The sequence below is a fragment of the Lissotriton vulgaris genome, chromosome 8 (genome assembly GCF_964263255.1).
Source record: "Lissotriton vulgaris chromosome 8, aLisVul1.2, whole genome shotgun sequence".
Lineage (NCBI taxonomy): Eukaryota > Metazoa > Chordata > Amphibia > Caudata > Salamandridae > Lissotriton > Lissotriton vulgaris.
Window position 1 is genome coordinate 713,247,870 of NC_141696.1, and position 26,500 is coordinate 713,274,369.

The 26,500-nt window shown below is 48.9% G+C and overlaps 1 protein-coding gene across 4 annotated transcripts in view; it reads right to left on the reverse strand.

The window, feature by feature from the left end:
* Positions 1–26,500, reverse strand: part of MAP3K15 (mitogen-activated protein kinase kinase kinase 15) — a 1,281,486-nt gene that overhangs the window by 183,154 nt on the left and 1,071,832 nt on the right. For all 4 annotated transcript variants that reach the window (XM_086934586.1, XM_086934588.1, XM_086934587.1 and 1 more), the window contains one exon: positions 14,527–14,701. In XM_086934586.1, coding sequence (XP_086790712.1) covers positions 14,527–14,701 — 175 coding nt within the window. The remainder of the gene's footprint in view (positions 1–14,526; positions 14,702–26,500) is intronic.

Consider the following 26,500-nt stretch of genomic DNA (forward strand, 5'->3'; position numbering starts at 1 on the left):
CTCCAATGCCCAGCAGACACACTCGACAGTGTTGATTTCCTCCATGGAAGCTTGTAAGGGCTAAATAGGGCCATCAGCAGCAGACAAGAGGCCGCACAATCTCTGTCAATAGCCATGTGGTTGGAAAGGAGTAGGATACAACCAGCGTTGTAAATATTGTGCTTGGGCGCAATGAGCATATAGTGACATGTCTGGTATTCACAGGCCACCCTCTGCAAGCAGTAGGGTGTGTAGTTCCAAGGATTCCCTAGGCTGTTTGCATTCCCTTAATAGTGTAATCATATGGGATTTTAGGCGTGGGAATAATTGTGTCATGAGCAGGAGAGAAATTTTAGTGAAGAGATATACAAACTTGGAGAGAATGATCATCTCATTCTCCCCAAGGACAAGGGCAGTTTAGACCACATAGTTATTCTGTATTCCAACCAGCTCATGGCGCAGCCGCAATTTGATCTCCATACCTTGTCTGTGTTGTGGCTGAGCCAAATACCCAAGTAGCGAACTGGGTTAGTTGCCCATTGTAAAGGGTATTCAGTCAGAAATTGTACTCTACTATCAGTAAGTGGAAAAAGTATAGATTTGGCCCAGTTGATTTGAATGCCTGAGTTGCCTCCAAAGCGCATCACCTGTCGTATCAGGGAAGCCAGGTTCTCCCTAGGGTCACAAGCATAGTGGATGACATCATCTGCACACATGGAGACCACTAGAGCCCTGGAGGTAAATTCAGTTCCCTTTTTTGTGTGATGTTGTCTAAGTCGCGCCGCCAGCGTCTCCATGGCGATGGCAAAAAGGAACAGTGACAGTGCGCAACCTTGTCTTGTGCCCTGGGTGAATGAAATAGTGTTGATAGCTGTCCATTTTAGCATACACGCACCGTAGGGAGACCATAAAGGAATTGTACTTGTTTAATATAGCCAGGGCTGAGCCCGAGCCAGGCAAGAAGTGGAAAGAGATTTCTACTCTAGCGATTGAACTGCGTCAAGTAGGACAGCCACTGCAGAGACCTGAGGATTAAGTGGTGCATTACTGTGGCGATCATGCAGAGGTTGTGGCAAGTCGATCAGCCAGGGATAAAGCCGGATTGATCCTGTTGAACCATAATTGGTAGGAGAGGCTGGAACCTATTGGCAAGGAGTTTGGAATACACTTTATTATCTACATTTATTAAGCAGAGGGGTCGTTAAGAACCACGGAGGTTAGCAGGCTTTCTGGGTTTTAGAATCAATCATATTTATTGTGTGGCATTCAATAGGTATATACACAGCTGGGCTGCCTACATCATTATGCCGGCAGGGCAAGGTGTGAGCAGAAATACACAGCGTTCAGGTCTACATCCCAGAGGTCGACCTGCAGTAAAATGTCAAATAAAGATTCTAATTAGGCTCACCCGTCAGTGACAACTACAGTTTTAGATAGAAAACAAACAAAACATCTGGCACAACCTAACCCTCCCCCTAACCACCACCCACCCTTTCTCCGCATCAGTTCCAACACCTTCCTAAGGTCTCGTCATCGTATGTAATATCGTACAGGGCCATTGCCTAACTCTCCGGGCTTCGAATGAAGCCAGGCGTCTCTAGTGGTATGAGCTTGAGGATGTGCAAATATTTAGGTCACTTCCCTCAAATCTTTGGTGAGTATTTGTAAATAAGGGGCCCACAATTTTGCAAACTCATTGCCTTTTCCTTCGACACTGAGCGAAAGGCGCTCCATGGCCAATAGCTGCCAAAGACGGTGTATCCAATCAATCGGCTCAGGCAGTGCTGGTGACCCCCATTTTGCTAGAATAACCTGTCACGCTGCTAGCAGTGCCAATGTGATCTGCCTGCCTCTCAGAGACTTCAGTGGGAATGATTTAGGATGGGAGAGACCCAGCTGCGTGTATTCTGGGGAGCGCGGTAATGTGATCTGAAATGCCGCATCAATGTCATCAATAACCACATTCCTGTAGGACACCAATTTCGGGCAATGCAAGAGTAGGTGAACTAGAGTACCCATTGAGCCACACCCCGCCAGCAGTGGTCTGTCTTGTTCTTATCCCAGCAATGTACACGGACGGTGTGTAATACCAGTATGTAACCCCTTTATAGGTGGATTCTGTCCCCACTGTGTTGTGTGCAGTGTGATGTGTTCTATATATGATAAGCTCCCATTCCTTGGGCGATATCGGTCTACCCAATTCAATCTCCCAGCGCACTTGAGCTTTTGTACTGTGGCCCGTCGGGCATGCCATAATCATAGCATATAGCTCAGAGATGAGCCTACGATTGTCTTTTTTGCACACCATCCATTTTTCACACACAGTAAGGGGTCGGACATTTGGGCGAAGTTATTCGATTGCGTAACCCAGTGAGTGACTTATTTGTAGTGGAATGCATCTGAGGCTCGTACGTCATAGTCTTTGTGCAATTGGGCAAAAGGTATCACTCCTTCTGTGTCAAAAAGTTAGCCAACTCTCTTGCAACCCTCTTCCCTCTAGCGGTACAATACTGGAGACGCCTGCCCCAGCAGGAAATCGGGATTATCCACAATGGGGGTCATGGGTGAGGGGAAGGATGTCCAGCCTTTCGATAAGGCCAACCGATCCCAGACCCTGAGTGTTGGCGAGGTGACGGGTGAAGAATATAGTCCCCAAGCTCTATGTTTGCGGGGTAGCCACAGTTCACACCAGATGTCCACTCCCGCTACGATTGGTCCTAAAGTTCCAGTGTTTACTGGATAGGGGCCTGTTCCACTCATACAGGTAGCGAAGACAGGATGCTTGGTAGTAAGCAAAAACCAGCGGGAGGCCCAACCCTCCCTGTGCTTTTGTGGATTTTATGTGTGGTAGTGAGAAGCAAGGCTTCTTACCATCCCATACAAACCTATTAATAAGGGATTGCAGTGTCTTGAGAGTCCCTGGCGGTAGGGTCAGCGGCAACATCTGGAAGATATAGAGGATGCACGGTTGTACCGTAATTTTCACTGCAGCTATTCTCCCGAACCATGCCAGCTTAAGACGCACCCAGACATCCAGAACCTTGGTCGTTTTATCCCGTAATGATGTGTAATTGAGAGAGACCGTCAGAGAGACGGAGTTAACTCGGAAACCAGAGACATTCCCAAAGGCCGTAAGTTGGCTGGTCATAGTTTGCAGAGTAAGCTGGGGTTGGGCAAGCAAGAGGATCACGTTGTCGGCATACATGCCAATTTTATGTACATCCGCCCCGAATTTAAGGCCTACAACTTCAGGGTTTGACCAAATCCGCTGGACAAACAGCTCCATGTAGGGCTCAAATAAAAGCGGGGATAGGGGACAATCCTGGCGTGTGCCCTGGGCAACAGGAAAGAGGGTCGATCTGCATCCGTTAACCCGGATAAAGGCCTTGGGGGCAGCATAGATGCACTGAATCCAGCGGATAAAGTTGTCTCCAAAGAATAGCTGCGCTGCGAACAAGTATCTCCAATCAACGAGGTCGAAGGCCTACTCCGCGTCTATAGAGGGTAGGAAGGCCTGCCGCCGCAAGCGATGCACGAGATCGACGAGGTGCAGCAGTCTGCACCCTGTCTAGTAGGAATGAAACCTGACTGATCAGGGTCTACTATGTCGGCCATGAGGGGGTTAATGTGCAAGGCTAAAATGCCCGCGAATAGCTTTGCATCAATGATAAGGAGCAATATGAGTCGATAAGACCCACAATCTCTGGCGTCCTTCCCAGGTTTTAAAATGACCAAGATCAATGCTTCCGACATTGAAGGCGTTACTTCCCCCGTATCTAGAAAGGAGTTAAACAATGGAGTTAAAAAAGGAGCCAGCTCCACACAAAATGTTTTGTAAAAAGTGGCCGGGAAGGCATCCGGTCCCGGCGATTTGGCTATTTTCAGCCTAGAAATGGCTGATATCACTTCTTCTATGTTGATTGCTGAGTCCAGATTTTTGGAAACATGTTTGGGTATAGTGGATAGATCACATGTACTCAGATACGCATTTGGTTCATCAGAGGGGGAATCCCGGGCTGCATAGAGGAGCTGATAAAAACTACGAAAGGCCTCAACAATTCGATCACCTGTTCCCTCCCCGATTGGTCCTGCACTGATTGTATTACGGACATCTGCATCTTTTCCCACATTTATTGCCATTTATCTGTAAAATTTGTGTCTCAATCTAAATGTAAGTGTTTCAGCATTCACCTTTGGTTTTCTAATTCCCGCCAAACCCTCGGAGCACCTGTAAGCTTGTGAACCGCCTCCAGTTCTCCCACCTCCCGTTCCAGCTCCGCGCGTTTTTCTTTGCGCAGGGCCGAGTATGATGCCACGATCACGATAAACTCTCCCCCGTCACCAACTTCATAGCTTCCCACACTGCCGCAAGTGAAGTAGACCCCAGATCGTTGTCTTGGAAGTAGTGTACTATAGTATCTCGTACCTGCTTGACCACCTGTTCAGAGTGGTGGAGGCTTTCTCGTAGTCTACAGCCCGGGGGGGATGATTACATGTGCTGCGCAGGCAAAAGGACGGAGATGAGTGCATGATCAGAAAGAGAGCGGGGAGTGATCTCAGTAGAATGCAGGCTAGACATGAGGGAAGTCGAGGCTAAAAAGTGATCAAGACGTGCATATGTTGTATGTGCTGTGGAGAAATATGTATAGTCACGTTCGTTTGGGTGTTGTGTTCACCATACATCATGCAGCCCACAGTCGTCCAGCCACCTCCTCCCACCCGATGACAGCGCCCCAGCTTGGTATGATCTCTGTTCAGACCTATCTAATTTCGGGTCCATCACCAGGTTTAAATTGCCCCCAACTAAGATCGCAGCATCAGGGGAGGCGAGAACATCTGCTAGAGCAGAGCGCAGAAACGATTCTTGTTTCTCATTAGGTGCATATGATGTTCCCAGTGTAAGTAGTGGTTCGCCCCATTGTACCCTAATGGCCAGTTACCGGCCCTTAACTTCTGCTATGGTCGAGATGACTTTACATTGGCAATGCTTGCTGAGCTGATAGCTACTCCATTCTTTTTGGATTGCCCTGAGGACCAGAATTGCTGTGGGAATTGTTTATGATGCATGCACTTGGTGTCTTTAGCTAGCAGGTGAGTCTCTTGGAGTAAGCAGATATCACTATCGGTATTTTCCAGGAGGGAAAGCAACGCCGCGCGCTTCACCGGGTTGTTCACCCCTCGCACATTCAAGCTGATTACTTTCATATCTCTACCCATTGGGCATTTGGGGAAGGATGAAGTCGAGTGTGCGCAGATGTCTAAGCAACGCCTGCGCCTTCAGGGCTGTCATGAAATGACCTGTTGTCTGCCATTCCCACCTAAGAACTGATGCGGAGACCCAAAAAAAGACCCAAACAAACCCCAACCCTTAATACCAACAAACAACAAAATACTACAAAGGAAAAGTCTGATCTAGCAAGCATGACAAAAGTTCATCCCAGTAATTAAAGTCTAGGGGGTCGTGGCGAGGAGATTGTCGAATCAGAAGTAGAGATTCTCTTACCAGTCCGTGCCAAGAGAGAGGCGATCTCTCATCTCGAGCAGTCTTCTCCGCCCCTCCGGCGCTCACCAGAGAACACAACTGGAAGCCATTAGTCAGGTAAGTCAAGGGGAATCCGGGCGTTCAGTCACTTGTGTCAGCGATGAAAGAACCACCTCTCATTCTTGTTTGCATGTAGCCAGATCAGGTTTTTGGTTTGATGAAGGTTTTCTGACCCGTTGCCATTCCAAAGAGCGGCAGTGTCATCGTGGAGTTGGTCAATCCTCCCTTTCGGTTGATGGGGCCTTCTTGAGGCCATGGGTTTCCATTGCCCCTTCTAATGACTTGATCTGGAGGAGTTTGCCATGATATTTGAATATTAGATGAAACGGGTGGCCCCAATAGTAGGGAATGTTCTGTTCTCGGAGGTGATTGGTCACAGGTTTAAATGCTCTGCGCTTAATAAGCGTGGAGGCCGCTAGATCTTGATAAAAGGCTGGATGGTGCCCGCGGAACTGCACGGGGTGTTGATGACGTGCCTTCCGGAGTATGCGTTCTTTTAGTTAAAAGTCATGTACACATACAAGGATATCCGGAGGGGGGGCCTTGGAACCGCGAGGGAGACCCACTCGGTGGACCCGATCCATTTGAATGTCCGAACACTCTTCCTCCCTGAGGATCTGTTGGAATAAGGCATTGATCACGCACCTTCCGGAGTATGTGTTCTTTTAGTTGAAAGTCATGTACACATACAAGGATATCCGGAGGGGGGCCTTGAAACCGCGAGGGAGACCCACTGAGTGGACCTGATCCATTTGAATGTCCGAACACTCTTCCTCCCCGAGGATCTGTTGGAATAAGGCACTAACATAGGCACGAAGATCGTTTCCTTCCTCCTTCCATGGGACTCCTCTTAGCCGTATATTGTTCCATCTGGAGCGGTTCTCCAGGTCCTTTGCATGGGACTGAAGGTCTATATTCTGCTCACTGAGGCATATCATATACTGTTGCAGTTGATGGAGTTCTTCTTCCCGCCGAGATCATGTTCCTCTAGGGTCCTCACCACCCTCTCACCGATGTCGTCGACATCGCGTCTAACCTCCTTTAGATCGGCAGTTAGTTGAGATCGAAGTTCTTGGATGTCTTCTTTTATCGCTGTGATGAGTTCGACCATGAAAGTTTTGGTCGCTGGAGAGTCATCACCTTCCATTTGGCTTGCCCTTGCCTCGGTCTGAGGATTCGATCGTCCTGCTTGTTTCTGGAGGAGGTCTTTCAACGGCTTCTCTTTTTGGGCCCTTGCCACTGCCATGATGAGCCGTCGGCACCGTGGTGCCGCTCGATATCGCCCACCTCTCCGGTCCGTAGAGCTGCCACAGCCCCTGTAGGTCTCAGAACTGGCCTCTGCTGCCGCCGTTAGGAGACAATCCTTGCATCCGGATTACCGCCCTTGTGCAATGACCAAAGTTGGGTCGATTTCTCACCCCGTGGGGCAGGCAGGTACGCAATCCACTCTGGGCAAAAGTGGGCTGGAGGGCACCACCTGTGCCCGCACTGTCCGCCGGACCGCGGACCTATTTGTGCCACCCCAAGGCCTGTATGTACTGCAGAGGCCCCCTCGTCACAGTCCCCGGTGCAGGATTCAGCAGGGTGAGTTCAGGATTGGTCTCCGGACAGGCCTGGAGAGCTTCCTTCTGTACGCCACGCATTCTCAAGGGGGACATTCGTGCCACACAGTTCACGGGCCGCACTGAGTCACTGTATGGTCGCGTCTCTTTACACAGCGTTACCCAATCCTCCGTTACTCAAGTAGGGTCTTGGGCGGAGGACCGCTCTACCGCCTAAAACGCAATCCTTAACCTGCAGTCTGGCTCGTGAGAGCCCACCGGGATGACAAGCACAGCCGGGGGCCTCACTGGGGAAAGCACCGCCTCGCTGTAATTCACGGATACTGGTGGCAGCCCTAGTCCCCACTATACGCCGTCCACCGATCTGTGGACCGGGATCAGCCTTGCCAGGCCGTGCCACGCACACAACAAGCCCTCTGTCCTCACCTCAGTTCTTCCAGGGCACTGCCTCACATTCCGGTCGCAACCACAGGGCTCCACCACCGCTTGCGGGTCCCTGGGTGTCCATCCCACATGCCAGAGCGATGGGGTCCAGCGAAGGCGGCCCGATGTTCCGTCAGACCCACCTGCCTCTGATCTGCGGGCCCTGCCAGCCACTCAACCAGGCAGCGACGAGGGAGCACAAGATGGCACCGGCTCCAAGTCCTACACCCTTGCGGCTGCGTCAGCCGCTTCGCCGCTTCACCTCGCCAAGCACTCAAGACGTGGAGCGCACTATTGTAGCGCCCCTCCGCTTTCCTCTTTCGAGGGGCTCTCCTGTGCAGCCACTGCTGGGGCTCCAAGGAGGGCGCTACCCGGTCCGGGCCTGCAAAGCCACAGCCACGTCGGGGCAGGAAAGTCCGCATAAAGCAGGTAGCAGCTAGAAAGAAGTAAGGCGCTGATGTTGGGTTCTCCGTTCGGATCTCTACGCTTGTAGGGGCTCGCAGATAGGCTCCAGATTGGGTGATATAACAAGGCTAAAGTGTGGTGGCGCCGGAGGAACAGGTACTCACGTCCTATCTCGCCTCCATCTTGGCCACGCCCCCCCCATTCTGGGATTTAGAAGTGTAATGATACCCATCTCTCTCAGGGAAGGCGGCAGTGTTCCTGTCTTCAAGGAGTCCTCAAACAAGAGTAATAAATGCGTGGCAAGTATTGAAGCATATTCTTTAAAAAAGGCAGTAGTGAGCTGTAGGAAGCTGGCTCTGTATATACTTTACCAGAGTGAGGTATAGTGTGCACAGAGTCCAGTGGAACCCTAAAGGTAGGCAGAGGTAAAGTTAGATAGCACCTCACTCTCTATTTGTGGTAGTGTGGTCGAGCAGTATGGCAGTATCAGAGGACAGTGTTAAGCATTTGTTTTACAAACCCAGTCAGCAAATGAATTCACACCATCAAAGACTGAACTTCAGACCAAATGTTTTTGTATGAAAATATTCTTTTATTTATTTTATTTTCTAGAACCAAGCAATCCTGGCACAGGTAAGCAATAAATACTTCACAGTAGTAATGCAGTTTGTAAAACAGTTTGAATTGTAATTGTATATGTGCTTTGTTTTGACTTACAGTATGGTTGAAGAGAAATGCAAGTCTTTGTAAATACAGTACATAGACTTGAATGGGCTTTTCAGTAAAATACCAGGTAAGTTACTTTTTAGATTACTTTTCTTACTCAGAGTGGGATACCTGGATACTACTCTGGAACATTTCCTGTAAACAGGTAAGTAAAATCGATTTGGTTAGTTAGCACAATTTTAAAGAATTTCTTTAGGTTTTCAAACTCCACACTTAGAAACTTTTCCAAGAAAAACAGTCAATGTTATCCTATAAGGGAAAATAGTGTTATCGGTTTTAGGGTAAGTATTCGGTAGTGGGAGTTGAGGTTCTGGGAAAGACTCAGGAATCCACCAGGGTCAGGGATGGACTCTTGTTACACCCTCAGCGGCACTAGGGTGGCCGGGTGCAGAGTGCTGAGGCCCAATGTTATCCAATGAGGGATAGGGGGGCTCCGGTTGGCGGCTGCTGGCGAGCAGGCCACAAGGTTGTAGGAGCCATGCTCCTGGTATTAGCTCAGAGCAAAGAGGGATCCGGTTTAGCACACAAAGTGCACCCGCAGGGGAGCAAGGGCAGCTGGGTGAAGGGTGCTGTTTTGGTGTCTGGTGCCTTGTTGTTTTAAACGGGGATTTTTGGATCTGGTTTTCAGCTGCAGGCTGGGTCCAGGAAGACTTCCAAGAGAAACCAACAGCTGGGCAGGTAAGTTGGAGGGCTCGGGGACGCAAGTGCACCTCAGGTTCTGTTCTCCAGGGATGCAGGGGTGTCTTTTGAGGTCGGATTTCATCTTACCGGGCCACAGGGGGTTGGGAGGTCTACGTACAGAGGCTGCAGGCAACGCCAGGGAGTCTTAGAGGGGTCAAACCACGGTGAACCCGGACTCTGGAGTGATGGGGGACCTCTCTGGGACCAGTGGGCCACTCGAATTTGGGCCATAGGCGACGGTTGCAGTGGTTGTTCCAGGTGTCGGATTTCTTTTTCCTCAACAGCCTCGGAGAATTTCTTTGGTGTTTCTTCTGAACAGAACGGCTGTTCATAGGAGATCCGGTCTTTGTTGAAGGCAGTCAGTCCTCCTATGGGTTCTGGAGGTCGCTAGCTGCAGGACAAGACGGTTTTTGGCGCAGGATCTCTGGAAACTGCAGACAGGCCGGTAGTGCTGGGGTCAAGTCAGTTTTTCTCAGCAGTCTCCTATGCTGGGCCTCTTTTTTCGTCTTTTTTCTTCTTAGGTTGTGGGAATCTGCCTTCTTGGTTCAGGGCTGATCCCTAAATACTGTATCTAGGGGACGTTTTAGGGGTCTTGAGGTCAGTAGCCAATGGGCTACAGACCTTAGGGTGACTACACCCTGGGTGTGCTCACCCAACGTGGGGGAGGGAGTGCAATCCCAAATCCGGATTGGGGAGTCCCTGCCATCGGCAAGATGGCGGGCACTGAAGAAAGGGCTTCACCTTGCCTCACCCACCTGAGGGGTGGAGTTGGCAGAGGTGGGCACACCCTCCACCGAAAAGGAGGAGAGACAGGAAGGGGGCCTGCTCCTGATAGCAGGAGAGGCTGGGGTCACATTACAAAGGCTGCCAGGCCTTTGAAACTCCCCTGCCACAGATGGTTCTTCCTGCCCTAGGGTAGATGTGAACACCTGCGCCAAGGAAAGGCTTTGTTTCTGGGCTCAGGGAACGAAGGTTCCCAACCTAGGGGTCCAGAAACATGTTGTGGTGGCAGGCTGATGTGTACCAGTCAGGGAGCCCACCAGAGGCTGGTCACTTTTCAGGGGCCATCTCTAAGATGGCAGCACTGCACTTACACTGTCTAAGAATGGACTTAGACACTGTAGGGGTACAAGGCTCGGGCACCTGTCACCACTGGTATAGGGTACCCAGCTAGATGGGTGACTGATTTATGCCAGGGCAGTGGGTTGTAGGCATGGCACACCAAAACACGCAGGCTTCAAAGGCAGTGTGTGTAATGGTACAGGGCCTCTAAGGGTGGCACAATAAGTGCTGCAGCCCTTAGAGGTCTTCCCTGGTTCACAGTGCCCTGGGTACCTGAGGTAGCCGAGTGGATGACAACCAGCCGCCTGAAACTGAACTCGGACAAGACGGAGGTCCTCATCCTGGGCTCCTCACCCTCCGCCTGGGACGACTCCTGGTGGCCTCCCGCCCTGGGCACCGCACCCAAACCGACAGACCATGCACGAAACCTGGGCTTCATCCTGGACTCCTCCCTCTCCATGACCAGGCAAGTCAACAGCGTCTCCTCGGCGTGCTTCAACATCCTACGCATGCTACGGAAGATCTTCTGGTGGATCCCCACGAGACCAGGAAGACCGTCACCCAGGCCCTCGTCACCAGCCGACTGGACTACGGCAATGCCCTCTATGCCGGTACCACCGCCAAGCTCCAGAAGAGACTCCAGCGGATCCAGAACGCCTCAGCCAGACTCATCCTCGACATCCCACGAACCAGCCACATCTCCGGACATCTGAGAGACCTCCACTGGCTCCCCGTCAACAAAAGAATCACCTTCCGCCTCCTCACCCACGCACACAAGGCCCTACACGACCAAGGCCCGAGCTACCTCAACAGACGAGTCAACTTCTACGCTCCCAAACGCCACCTCCGATCAGCCAACCACGCCCTCGCCGCCGTCCCCCGCATCCGAAGAGCGACTACAGGAGGAAGGTCCTTCTCCTACCTGGCCGCCAAGACCTGGAACTCCCTCCCGACCGACCTGCGCCTGACCCAAGACCACCTCTCCTTCAGGAAGAAGCTGAAGACCTGGCTGTTCGAGCAGTAGCGGCACCCCCCACCCCCCCCCCCCCCCCCCAGCGCCTTGAGACCCTACGGGTATGTAGCGCGCTTTATAAGTGTCACTGATTGATTGATTGATTGGTACCATTCACCAGGGGGTGACCTGTGGCTAGAGATGCCAAATGGGTTAGTTTTGGGAAAAGAACACAGGCCCTGGGAACCTGATTGCCAGGGACCCAGGGCACATCAAGTCAAAGTGCATCAGTAGTCTGGCAAAAAAATGGGGGGTTACTGCAACAGAAACCCACTTTTCTACATGAGCCCATCGAGGTCAGGCACTTTATCACCAGTGAGTCTCCTAATGACTTGTTTTATTTCATTTCTTCAATTGTAATGGGAGAATCTAGATCGGCTTGATCTGCATGATCAAGCCAAAGCAGCTAAATGATGTCAAAGTAATCAGATAATGTGGTTGGGCCCAGAGTAGGTGTCACAGAGTATGATGAGGGCATAGAAGGAGGTCATGAAATCAAGCATTTCAGTTGTGGAGATCACAGATTTGGCCTTAGCATTTAGGAGTTCTGTGACATAGGCGGTGGTGCGAGGGGTGTGCAGAATATTTGCAAGTGTCTTGCTTGGGCAATCAACCTTCCCATATCTTATGGCCTGAGCACGGCGGTGTAGAAAGCTTTCTCTTGGAATTCTGAGAGTTAGGCTAAAATATCAGTGTCATTAGATAGAAAACATTGTTGTTCCAGATCTCGGATATCTCCTTCAAGTCTGATCAGGATGACCCTAATAGCCTTGAGGACATCAAATTGTTTAGCAATGCAGGCACCCAGTATTACCACCTTAAAAGCCTCCCAAAGTGTGGATGGGGCTTGTGTGTGCCCAATACTGATTTTGCACCCTGCACCCGGCCACCCCTATGCCGCTGGTGGTATATGTTTGGTGCTGCTTTGTTGCCCCCTCTGTCCTGCGCTAGCCCCCAGAGCTTGGCCCCTGCAACCAATCCACTTATCTACAAGCAGCGTCGGGTCAGGCACCCCTAGTCTCCATGAAACACATGGCCGAACTCTGACTTTGACCTCAGTACCCGGCCGACCCTGTGCCGCTGGTGATGCATTATTGGTCCTCACCTGAGCCTTGTTCCTTGCTGACCTTTGGGCCCGAAGACTAGATTTGTAAGTGTGGTACTTCCCTGTTAAACCACATTATTGTTTTCCCCATAGGATAACATTGAACTGCTTCAAAAATATTGTTAAGTGTCTTATTTTGAAAGTGAAAGTACTTTTATTTAAAGTTGTACTTACCTTATTGCAAAGATCTTGGTCTTAAAATAAAATACAAACAAAATATGTTTATCTAAAATTGGTTTGGATCTCCTTTTTGAGTCGTGTGTCCATTATTGGTCAATGTTGGGTAATAAAAGTCTTACACTCTTCTGTGTTAGGACTAAGACTGCTCGACCACACTACCACTAATAGAGCACTTTGGGTTCTACATTGAGCCCTGTACACTTTTGGGGAACCCCTGGACTCTGTAGTGTATAACCACCTAGTGGCAATACTGTATACAAAATGCAGTTTCCTACAGGAGGGTCTGGTAACTCTGGTGCCCTGCGCATTCACCCGCTCAGCTGGCTGGGCCTCCTGCCTCTACTGTCTTTCTGGTTGTAACAGTCGAGGCCCCCAACACCCAGGGGGGAGTACGTCATGGGCACACCAGAGGAGGGCCACAGGCCATCCACCTTGGGTGATGCCTGAAGGTCGGGACCAAGCGTGGATCAGGCAGGGCCTGCGTGCAGCTCCGAGGGTCCAGGCAGCCACGATCTGTCAGCGGCCACGATCAAACCACACAGGCCCAGCACACAGTAGCTCTTGCCAGGTCAGCCTCCAGCTGAGGGTCCCAGCCAGACCTAGTGACCTGACAGGACGTCATCTTCCTCTTTTTAACATTGATTGTTTGAAATTGTTTTGAGAAGATGTTAACATAGTGTATTGTATAGGTTAACAGATGTCACCTGACAAACTATGTTGAGTTGCTGTTCTATTTCTTGTTTTCCCTGATCAAGTTTATAGAACATATATTAAATATATGACTTTTTGAAATATATTCTCTCGCCCGTTCATGATTAGTTATATCACCAACTAATAGTTGTCTTTATATGTAAAGTTTAGATTTATTGTCTTGATTAAATCTGCTGTCCACCACTTTTAGGGTGTGACCTTCAAAAAACATTGTTTACAAAGCAATAGTACAATACTTTAGATAAACAAAATCCGTTGTAGGCAAACTTCTTTTTCTTTAAAACTTTATCGCCCAAGCCTGCAAGGGTATATTAGGTTCCCCACTCTTTTCTAATTTGTTCAGAGGTAAAGGCAGCTAGTGGTGTCCAAGGAAGAGGCTTTGTCACGAAAGGTCCTGCCCCACCTTCCCCCGGCGGCTAAGAAAGTAATGGTCCAATCTCTAATACTCTCCAGATTGGACTACGGAAACGCACTGTACCTAGGTGCTCCCATCGCCGCAGTCAGGAAACTCCAAAACAGCGCAGCAAGACTGCTGACCGGAACCTCCAATAGGCTGTCGGCCAGACCGGCCCTCCATACCCTCCACTGGCTACCGGTTCAAGAGCGGATCAGGTTTACGGCTCTGTGCCTCGTTCATAAAGCACTGCAAGGCCTCAGCCCACCCACGATCACCACCATGATTCATCCTTATAAAGCCAGTAGGAACCTCAGATTAGATAATCTTCATCTGGTAGAGATTACTAAAATCAAAAGATCCAGGAGTGGTGGCAGACCTTTCTCCTATAATGCCTCCAAACTCTGAAATTCACTTCCCCTCCACATATGCGCAATGTCGGACCACATGGCTTTCCGGAAGCAACTTAAGACCTTGCTCTTTCCCTAGTCCCCTGGCTCCTTGTGTCGGTGACCTTAGCGCTGGGAGGCCTCCGGGTAGCCATGTGCTCTATAAATACCCTTCCATTCCATTCCATTCCAAAAAGAGTTAGGAAGAGTGGTTGTGTAAAGTAAAGATTTGAGAAATGTGTCACTTCCTCACCCATTGCAATCTCTTTCAAATGTATTTCTTGACACTCCCTTTCCTGCAAAACCTTTTATAGGTAAAACCAAAACCCCACTTTATGGTGCTTCTCTTGTTTACCTGTGCAAGGCATTCCTGCAAGTTTGAAGTGACTTTATCTTGTTCTTCCTTTAGAATCTTATAAAGAATTGCTCGACGTTCACTGTCCTTTCGCAGGAGGAAGAGGCCGGAATCTCGCTCTTCTGATGACGCAGATGGGCTCCTGTCTTCAGACACTGAGTTCTCGTCAGGGACACTGAGTAAAGTGAGACAAATTATCAATTTTTTAGGGCAAAATTTAAAGACAATATTCATTTGAACTCCTGACCGATGTAGGTAATGGACATGTTGGACAATTGTGCCTCTTAAACGTACCTTTCAATATTTTGGTAGCAATGTTTTTTGACTTTAAGTTACAACACAAAAGGCCTGATGTATGAAACGGGTTTGCACTTGCAAAGCGTCCAGTTAACAAAATTGCAGACTGAGCAAAAGGAAAACCCTCAGTCACAATGCACCAAAGAACATTATGAGGCACACATGGATTAGCTACTTGCAATGTCCACAGCACTATTTGAAAGATAGAAGGGGGATGAAAGAGGCATCCCCCTTCCTTGAAACTGTATCAAAGGCTTGCAACCTGTATTGAAGTTGCAAACCACTGATTGGATACCCATAATCAAAAGGGGGTAGGGGGGTAGCTTCCATTTGATCAAATGGGCACCACCCATGACGGACAGTTTCCACTTTAAGCCCTTTCGGCAAGCAGGTCTCTGCCAGGCAGGTGGCAATCTCAAAGTATTGACGCAGTACTCCAAGGGGGGGGGGGGGGGGGGAGGGGGGGCGGAGGCAAAGAACTCTGCCACCCAAGTGTGCCATCCGCATAAATTAACCTGGGCCCCTCTGCCACTTAAATGAGGGAGGGGGAAGAAAGAGATCCAGAATGATTTTTGGGGTGTAAGATTTTCGTACCAAATTCTTTCAGAGTTTCTGATACCCTCTTACATATTTACACATCTACTCACACATACATCCACCCACATGTCCCAATGTACACACATCACTAGATATCCACCCAAAATATTCATCCACACACCTACATTGGTCCACACATACATGAGCAGATTCACCCACAGTAACTGATAACTGATCCATAATCATTCCATTCACACTCAAAATGCCGACTACGTCAGCATGTAGATTGCTGTCACCCTTCTTATCACATGCATTCGCCATTCACATGCATTTTCCATTCATACACATTTTCCATCCACACAAATCCCTCATTCATCTGCACACATAGCCTTACCCACACATTCTGCCAAACACAAATTCACAATGTATCCAACTTTTTCCTACCATATTTGTGCACCTTGTGACCCAGACATCTCGGCAGCTCCTCATTCAAATGCTCATTTACCAACCATGCATATCATCATCCAGAAACCCCCCTTCAGTCACTCATTCATTCATCCACCCACTAACCCACCCATTTGCATCCACCTACCTTTTCACCTATCTATTCGTACAAACTTATCCATCACGATAAATGCAATTTTACATAACACTTAACCAATTTCAAGACAGTAATTTATCGATATACCCACATATCATTCAAAAGCTCATTCATCCAATCGCCAATTAGTTCACCCATATTTATTCATCCTTCCAATCACTTCTCAATCTATTCACTCACACATCCCCTCACTCATCCATCCATCTATGCACCCAATGGAAAGTGTACTGTCACCCACCCTTTAACTTACTCCACAATAATCATCCATCCACTTACATCCTAACCCTTCCCTACACGGTCTCTACTGAACATACCCTCGCACCTGCATGCACAAATTAAACAATAAATGAACCCATCATCACTTCCTGAAAACACAACCTAATTCATCAGTGTTGGTTACCAGAAGCATACAAAACATACCAGATGGGACTTCTAACACCTCGTCACGCAGTGTCAATGCTCCAGATGACATTTGACAGTGTGACACATTCTTAGGATGCGGCTTTACCCACTAGATTATGTTCAAAATGAGGGCTCAAGATCTCAGTACAAAGTTTCAGATGAGCCCAACAGTACTTGTCACAAATCGTGAGATGTGGCCAACAGAAGTAGACACGATATCACAGAGGTGGGCTTCAGAACTGCTTAGAATGCTGCAGGAGAAACCTTCAGACTGAACACAATAGTTGGGGTGGGCACTAGACAAGGCCTCCAGAATGGGGCCTACCATGCTCGAGGTGTTCTTGAAAAGCATTAAAAATACTCAAGATGAGACCTCTGGAACTGGATATAACACTTCAGAAGAGGACTCCAAAACTGTACAAAAAATGATAGATGTGTTCAGCGTAATTGATCATCCTACACCCCATGATGTCTCCTCAGCTGAGCACAACATATCTGATTATTTTTGCAGCAATGCATTTAGTACCACAGAAAAGACCTGAAGAACTAGACTCCAGACTCCAGTTGAGACCTCTAGAATCAACACAACACTCAGTCGCGGCTGGTGCAGGTAAAGGTGGTGGGAGCGGGGCGCAAGGGTGAGGGGAGGGAGGCAACAGACAATGGAATAGGGAAAATAAATAAATAAAGCCACCCTCTGTCGACTCCACCACCCCCACAATGCTTACCTGCAGCGGCCGTGACTGACAACACTGGAGATATGGGCTCCAGAACCGAATGCAATATTTGAAGTGTGGCTTCCTGAAGTAGGTACTATATCACCTGTGTTATCAAAAACTGGACACAATGTGCCAGATTTAACCAATGAAACAATGACAGAAGTACCAATGTTCATAACAAGGCACCAACCTAGTTCTGCTCTCGAGAACTGAATGCAATTCTTGAAGTGTGGTTTGTTGAACTAGATGCTATCTCAGTTGTGGTTTTACGATCTGGACTAATACACCAGATTTTACATATAAAAGTAGTGGAACTATTCATGACAAGGCATCAAGAATTTGACACAAATATTCCAGATCTAGTTTTGAGCATTAGAGTCAACTCGAAAAATCAGACCTCTCGATCTCAACACTAAAGTACAAAATAGGGTATAATACCAGATTATGGACTAAATATCTTTTGTGTCCTAAATATTGTTGACAATAATATTACCCTATTGTTGTTATTAATAGAAAATAGGACAATATGGGGGGGGCGGAGCTTGCCAGCGCCGATGGTGGATGGTTGATCTCGAAGATCCGCGTCATCGCATGTACAATTCGTTAATTATCCTGCCCACGCGGAGCCTGAGGGGACACAGTGGTGTGCACACACGCCCGGAGACATCCGCTGCCAGGTGCGAGTGGAGCTGGGGCCATTCCGGGATGCAGCACCGCGAGCAGCCGGTAGCTGCGTGGCGAGGCCCTGGGCCGCTAATCCCCGATCTGAATTTAGCACATCGGCCGATGTGCGGGCTGCGACGTGCGGCGGACCAGAGTGGCGTCGGCCCGGTAGGGGGCGAAGAGCTGCAGGAGCCCGGTGAAAGCCACTGCGACCCTAGGGAGTAGCGGGCTGTGTCCTCACGACCTACGAAGCTCCACCACCTGCAGGGAGAGCCCCCATCGGCCGGATTGAGGCTCCGTGATTGACGATGCGACTCAGAGACCTGAGATCTGGATGAGCCGAGACCCAGTGGCCACCCCCCCCCCCTGCATAGCGGAGACACGCGGTGTCCCGACTACACCGCTGGAACTTGCGCACATATCCTGGGGTGCCCGAAGTTTGGGAACGGACAACGCACGGCCCCTAAAGCGGGACTGTGGGATCCCTGGGAGCATAGGTGCAGACGGAGGCTTGGGGAACCCACACTGCATAGAGGAGCAAACGGATGGCGATACACGAACGCGGGCGGTGAGTGAGGCCCGCCTTGGTGGATTATTTGTGGCATACCCTGGTGCAGGTCTGGGGACATGGCAGTAGGGAAGCTCCTCGGCACTGCATCTGCAGCGAGAACAGCCCAGGGGGGGTGGCCAGACAGTGCCCCTTGGGCCTGAGCCTGCCTGGTAACGATTGACCAGAGGGCGGTCTAACTGATCTCACGGCGCCATATAGCTGGGACACTGCGGGAGATTGCGCCAGGAGTTACCCTGTGAATTGAGTGCAGTATGGGCAAGGGAGACAAAACCCAAACCAAGCTACCCTTCGAACAACGCCGCACTAAGGCCCCGGAAACACAGGACATGGAGTCCAACCCACAGGCTAGAGGGGCGGAAAGCTCGTTTTACGCAGATATTAAAGCCCTATTGGTAACGATGGAAAAGGGCCTCCAAGACACCATAACATCGCTGGGCTCTAAAATCGATGCCCTCTCCTACCGAATGGACCGCATGTCGGAAAGAGTTGACAAACACGCTGAGCGACTAATCATGGCGGAGAGACGCATAACGGAAGTGGAAGAGGCACATTGGGAACAGGACAAAGTCCGAAAGCAGCATGACAGGATACTGCAGGTCATCCAAGACAAATCGGAGGATTTGGAGGCCCGTTCCCGCAGATCGAACATACGAATCACTGGAGTGTCGGAGACTACTCAAACAGGGAAGATGGAGCTTTTCGTTGAGAAGCTGCTGACCACGCTGCTGGGAGCTGACGCATTCTCGCCGATGTTCATAGTGGAGAGGGCGCACCGCACGCTGGGCCCGCGCCCGAAGCCGGACGCACCCCGAGACCTATCATTGCCAAGCTCCTAAACTACAGAGACAGAGACACAGCCCTGCGAATAGCCCGAGAGAAAAAGACACTGCAATTCGAGGGATCTGACATCCCTTTGTATCCGGACTTCACTGCGAAGGTGCAAGAAGAACGAAGACACTTTGCTCCGTACAAGAGACAACTCCGCGACCTCGGGCTGGACTACGCCATGCTCTATCCAGCTAAATTGAGAATTAATCGGCAGGGACACTCGCACATCTTCACGGATCCTAAGGACCTCCACAAGGCATTGAAGGTTTGGACAAAGGAACACAGGGGTAGCCCTAGGAGTCAGAACAGCGATGGGGAACCCTGCAGCCAACTGGAGAAACAGGACTAGCACAGTTACATGGAATGGCTGCAATGCTTCATGTAGGGCCATGACTGTTCGAGATGCGCCCTGATCCGGGCCTGTGACTTGGCGCCGCTGCATGGAGCTCTCTAGCACCTGAGCGCACAATACCCGAGCCTCTGAGGGAGGGGCCATGAGAGATCCAATGATTCGACATATTGGTGAGACTGTTTTGATTTGCCTGTTGTTGCTGCGCTTGGAGCACGCACACCTGCTCTGCCGCCATATGCAAATTGCAAACTAGCGCAGCTCACACACTAGAAATAGCATGAAGCATTCTGGGCGGCGGGTACGCAAACCTGTAAATATTTTTTAATAGTCACTTAATACCCTGATGGCTCACACTGGGATAATCTCCTTTGGCGTTGGCGGCGGGGGCGATGATTGCGCAGGTACCGCCTGAAGTTACGGCTATTACACCTGGCAACCTCGGCCCCCGCGCGGAGTGCAATGTTGGCCCCCTTCAGGGTTTTTCTGAGTATGCTTGGGGAGTATTGGGAGGGGGACATAGTCATGCTGGGACAAGTTGGGGTTGGTCTGCTGTGAGAGGGGGTTGGAGGAGTTCTTGGGGAATTACAAACCGAATTGAAATGTTTGGTGGGAGTTTGTTCTGTGACTATTGGGGAATTGCTTAATCTGACTTTGCACTTTATGACCATGGCTTACACAGATAGAAGAGTGCCTCATTTTTGCACAATAATAAGACATAATGGCTAACACCACCACAGACGGGGATACAACACGCACACCTAGACTAACAGCTATCACTTGGAACGTTCGTGGCCTGAACGACCATCGCAAAGTCAGGAAGGTCCTCAGCTACTTGCAGCGCCAGCGCATAGACATAGCCCTGCTTCAGGAGACACATCTTCCCGCGCACAGTCACATGCTTAGAAGCAGAGGGTTGGAGGGTAACATCTCAGCTGCGGGGTTCACTACTAGCTCTAGAGGGGTTTTGACATGGGATAACCCTAAGTCCAAATTGCAGATTCAAACGCTGGAAATAGATGCTGATGGCAGATATGCTATATCTAGATGTCACAGCCCTGCTGCGGACTTTACCGTTGTCAATACATATGGTCCCAACTTTGACTCGCCAGAATTCTACAAGGCTCTAGCTGCCAAGATCAAACGACTTGACCAAAGGAACTTGCTATTATTGGGGGGAGACTTCAACCTCACCTTGAACCCGACATTGGACAGGTCAACTGGCCCTCCTCGCAGACCTACAACGGCAGCTTTGGAGCTGCAGAACGAAATAACTTGCCTGGGCATGGCGGATGTGTGGCAGTCCGGTAATCCTCAACAGGGAGGGTACACGCACTATTCTGCATACCATAACGTCCATACTAGGATAGACTACTGGCTTGCCTCCTCCTCACTCTTAGACCGAGCAAGAGACTGCAGAGTCTTGCCCAGAACACTATCTGACCACTCAACTGTGCTACTGGAACTTAACATCCCAGGCAAATCCATACCGCCAATCACATGGAGGTTCCCGCCTAACTCTCTACTGGACCCAGTGTTTAGGGGAGAGTTGGCTGAGGCCATAGACACATTTTTCCGAAAAGAACATAGGCTCGGTTGAGAGCTTCCAGGTGGTCTGGGAGGCCTTCAAGGTCTATATCCGAGGAGTTATGATGTCAAAGCACTCGGGCATACTTAAGGCTATAAGGGGGAGGTTGTCGGACCTTGAAAAACAACTAGAGGAGTTGGAGCATAGACAAAGAGATCTTGCGGACGACATTGTGAGTGCAAACATTAAGACCCTGCTGGTGGAGTATCATGAGGAAGCGGACAGAGAGGTCAAACACATGAGCAAATACACCTGAGCTCGGATATATGGGGAGGGGGAGCGCGGTGCTGGCCAACCTTATGAAGGGATCGCGGCGGCGCCAACACATCACCCTTGTGAATACCGCTGCGGGATAACCGACTACAGATGATAGAGAAATCGACGAGATCTTTAAAGGTTACTACTCGGATCTCTACTCCTCTAAAGTCGGCGATATGGAAGAGGAAATCACAGACTATTTAAGTCACATAGACATCCCCACCCTAGCTGACTCCGATAGGGAATTCCTCATGAATCCTATAGAAAAGGATGAGATTCTAGAAGCGCTTGCTAGTATGAAATCGAGCAGCGCACCGGGAGCTGACGGACTAACGGCAGGCTTCTACAAAGCCTTTAAGGACCACCTACTTCCATACCTTTCGACCCTCTTTGACGACATATGTGTAGAGGGTAGCATGCCGCATTCTATGAGGGAGGCTCTTTCGGTAACCATATTGAAACCGGGAAAGCCACACGACGAGTGCAGCTCATACAGACCTCTGTTGCTGCTAAATGTTGATACCAAACTATTTGCCAAGGTTCTGGCCACTCGATTGGCCCTGCTTGTTGATGGGCTGGTAGCCCCGGAACAGGCAGGGTTCGTCCCTGGCAGGAACCTAGTCGACAACATACGCACGGTCCTGGGTGTGATCCAGCATGTTAGGCCAGATAGGAAGGCACTGGCTGTCTTCCTTGATATGGAGAAAGCCTTTGATTCCATAGAGTGGCCCTTCATGCGTATAGTACTGCAGCGTATGGGCCTCGGACAGCCATTTCTACAAATGCTAGGGGCGTTGTACCATGAGCCGAAGGCGAGGCTTCGTATGTGACACCTGGTCACGGACCCCTTTCCCATTAGCAGAGGAACTAGGCAGGGGTGCCCCCTCTCGCCCCTCCTATATGCCCTGGTGGCTGAACCGCTGGCATGCGCCTTGCGGGAATACCATGGGAACGAGGGCATTGGATTCCCGAGCTACAGTATTATTGTGTCGATGTACGCAGATGACACCTTGCTGTACGTTCGCGACCCTGATAACAACTTATCATCAGTTCTCAGGGAGGTGGTCCACTTTAGAGCGCTCTCCGGCCTATGGGTCAACTGGACCAAGTCGCTCGCTTTTCCACTCACGCCGATCACGCAGAAAGCGCAAATGGAATACCCCCTCCAGTGGACCACGGATACGGTCCGTTATTTGGGGATACATTTGCACACGGATGCGGAAATCCTCTTTAGAGCCAACTATGGAACTGCAGTTAGTAAGCTGGAAGATGACGTGCTTCATTGGAGCAAACTCCCCCTGTCCTTAATGGGACGTATATCTATAATGAAAATGGTTGTGCTCCCCAGATTCTTGTTCTTGTTAATGACCTTACCAATTGTCCTTCCTAAATCGTTTTTTGCACGACTACAACAACAGATGACAAAGCTAGCATGGGCGGGCGGACAACCCCGTGTCCGATGGGCGACACTCACTATGCCTTACTCAATGGGCGCGCTTGGTGCCCCGGACTTGGAGGCATACTACAGAGTAGCACAGGCGTCACATTTACACACTTGGCTGCATGGGGACAGGAACATACCACATGTTCGAATGGAGACCTTTTTTGCACAACCGGACACGCTCCACCACACAATCTTCAGACCACTAGACCGTAGAACGGGCGTGCTGGACTCTTTAACTGCCACTAATCATGCATGGCACAGCCTCTTGCAGATGCAAAATGGTGCATTGCTGTACTCGCCTGCGATGCCAGTCGACTGGGCTAGGTGGCTGCCACCGCTCACGGAGAAAGGGGTGGTTAGCGCCTTGCACAAACTGAACATAACGACAGCGGGCGATTTGTTTACTGACGGGGTGCCAAAGACATAGGAGCAGGCATTGGGTACCAGCGAAACGCCCCCGCTACTGACGCGATTTCAGTTCCATAGAGTGCGCAGCGCTTTAGGTGACATACTGGGCGGGGACATGGCGGAACCCCCTGAGGTTCCAGAGCTTTCACATGTAATTAAAACTGCTTCGCCTAAGGGCCTACTGTCTAGTCTATACAAGCTCACTCAGACGAGCACGCGGTACCCATACACTAAGGCACGACTAGCGTGGCAGACTGACTTGGACATGATATTGGACGATGATACATGGCGCTACTGCTGCACTATAACTAAGAAAGTCTCACTCAATGGCAGACATTGACTAGTTCACTTCAAGTTCTTAAACCAAGTGTTTTACACTCCTGCTCGACTCTGCAGATATGGTTTGCGGGACTCGGCACGCTGCGAGAGATGTAGCGCCCCAGACGCTGACTTTTTACATCTTGCCTGGCAGTGTCCAGGCGTTTGGGATTTCTGGGAGAAGATATTTGCGGACATAAGCGAGCTGACGGAGGTTGAGATAACGCCAGATCCCATAGTGGCTCTGTTAGGGTACACTAAAAAGCTACGAGGGCGGTTAGACGACTAGTTGACATGGGCCTGCTGATGGCTTGCCGAGTGCTGGCTTGCTGTTGGATGAAGGGCCCACTGCCAACACCAAAACGTTGGATGCATGACATGCTCTACTGCTGTATACAATCTGAACACTATAGCGAACTACAACCCCCTACCAGTAGGCCGAAACATTTCTGGGGCTTATACCACACATATTTAGCGAACAAAAACAACACAGATGGACCCACACAAGCATAGGGTATGGGGAGACATGCAGACGGAAAAGACTGGACCAGAACTCAAAACTTTCTTTGTGTGACGGTTGTGAAACAGATGGAGAGTCTCTTACTAGCACTGTATAACCAGATGTGGTGAAATGCCGCCTGCCTGGTTAAGGGTTGTTGGCTAAATGACTGTGTATACTACTTATCAAAAAGACGTTATGAGACTGTGTCTACTGCGGTCGTCCGCGATGTCAGATGGGGGGGAGGGGGGTCTTTGAGAGGGATTGTGATTATATATCGATGTTTTTTCCTATTGAAATGCAATAAAGAAATTTTAAAAAAACAAAGAAAATAGGACAATATTTTTATAAACAATATTTGGGACATGCTATTTATATTTTTGTCAATATTGAAACACACAACTTCACCCGAGATGAACATAACACTCTAGAAAAAAAAACAACATCTAACACAATTTCATCACCAAATATACACTCAGATGCCACAACAGATGACCTTGGTACTCTACTGTTTAAATTCACAACTAAGCAGTAGTAGAGTTTCCAAGTGCTTATACAACATTAAGGAATTCACACATTCAATGAGTTACTCTAATATTTCTTCTAAGTCGATCAGCAACCATAAAAAACATCATGCAATAAGATGATCAGGAAATAAGTTCAAGGCGCATGGGTTATTATAATCACCAGTGTTTCCACGGTACAAATATATCAATCCTGTGAGGACTCCTGGAATAAAATTTTAGAGTGGCTTACGGGGTAAGTGGCACCAATATAATCAGTTTTTGTATCGTTAGGCAGTTGAAGAGGATCCAAATAGCAGAGTCAAACAAGATTAAGGTCCACTTTATTACTGGTTGACTCTCAGGGAAAAAGAAATTGAAAAGAAAGGCTCACAAACTGAAAATCATTCAGGACTCCTTTCATCTCCTGCTTTATCCGTTTAACTGGCAAATGAAGTCAGATCAGATCAGAAAACTTTATTCGACCATTATCAAATAAGATCATAAAAGTACATAAAACCAGGAAAAAGCTTGGAGTTACACCCATAACCAGTATGCTATGACATGGAATACAAAAATTATTTAAAAGATAATAAATTCATTACAAAATTAAGTATGTACATACACGGATACCAAGTTAAGATGTAAGTTCAAATAGGTTATAGTTAAAAAATAAAGGGAATCTAAAACAGTAAACACCAAGGCCAATTAAGATCCCAATGACTTTCTTGTTTTCACACAGGTCCATAAAAATGATGCTACTGCAAAACAAACTAGAGGGTCGGGATGTCATTTTAAAAAATACAATGCCAAACTACATTGTTTAAAATTGTGGGGCTTTAGGATTGGTATGATGTACGTATTCCTTTCCCTCTGGTAAAATTCACAGAATAATATTAAATGGAGGTCTGATTGAGGCGAGTTCATATCGCAGGGACAGAGGGACACCTCTGAGTGGTTAAACCTTTTTGCTGGGAACCCTAGCATAAAAGGAATCACATTTAGGCGAAGATGCAATAAAATGAATTTATGTTGCGCTAGTGGTACATCCTCTAGATAGAAGTATCCTCCCTCTAAGATGGAAAGAACTAATTGATAGGTGTGAACTGACTTTATAGTTCTTCTCCCTACGATTATATTGAGCCTTCAATGTAAATGTATCCACTAACCTTTGTCGTGACGTCAGTCTGCAGACGGCTGGGTCCTTAAATAAATATTTCATTCCCCATCGCGTTGAGTTCTAGTTTGACAAAGTTTAACCATCTGATCCTTTTATAATTTTCTAATCTCAGACAGTCCCTTATTATATTTTGGGTTAAGGACACTGTGTCCTTACGCCGGATGGAATGCCACAACTAAATCGGGGCTACTCTGATTACGTCTGTGATGTAGGATAAGCCCTACTCCATGTGTAGTATGTAATCTGTGGAAGAGACACCAGAGATTTAAAAAAAGTTTTATCAGTAGATTGGAGTCGATCCACTTGGGCCAAACCCCAGACACCAACCCCGACAAATGATGTCAATTTAACTTTAGGAGGGAACCCAAATCATCACTGCTGACTTTTAGTTTTTCTCACAGAAACACACAGTTTTTAATTAAAATCAATGATTTTCTGCCTGTACTTGGAGCCCACTGTTTGTTTTCCCTGCTCTTACCCGCCATGCATTGCATGTTGTTATCTGGGAAGGGAAATCAATGGTTTAGCCCTGCCCTCAATAGAGTAGTGCTACCGCGAATGTGAACCAGCTGTACTGTGACAGATGGCCTGCTGGGTCAACTGATCCACCTTTCGAAGTGGATCTGCTGTTGGAAACCAAGTTTTCCGCACACTTCTAATTGCGGTGGGGGAACCACAGTTTTTGTGCACAGGCGTTCTGCTTCACCATAAATAAGTCTGAAAACCTCTTTCGACAACTTCTTTTCCAGGAATACTATCCTTGTCCCAAACGTTATGTTTGTGTAATGTTATGAAACAACTGCTGGTAT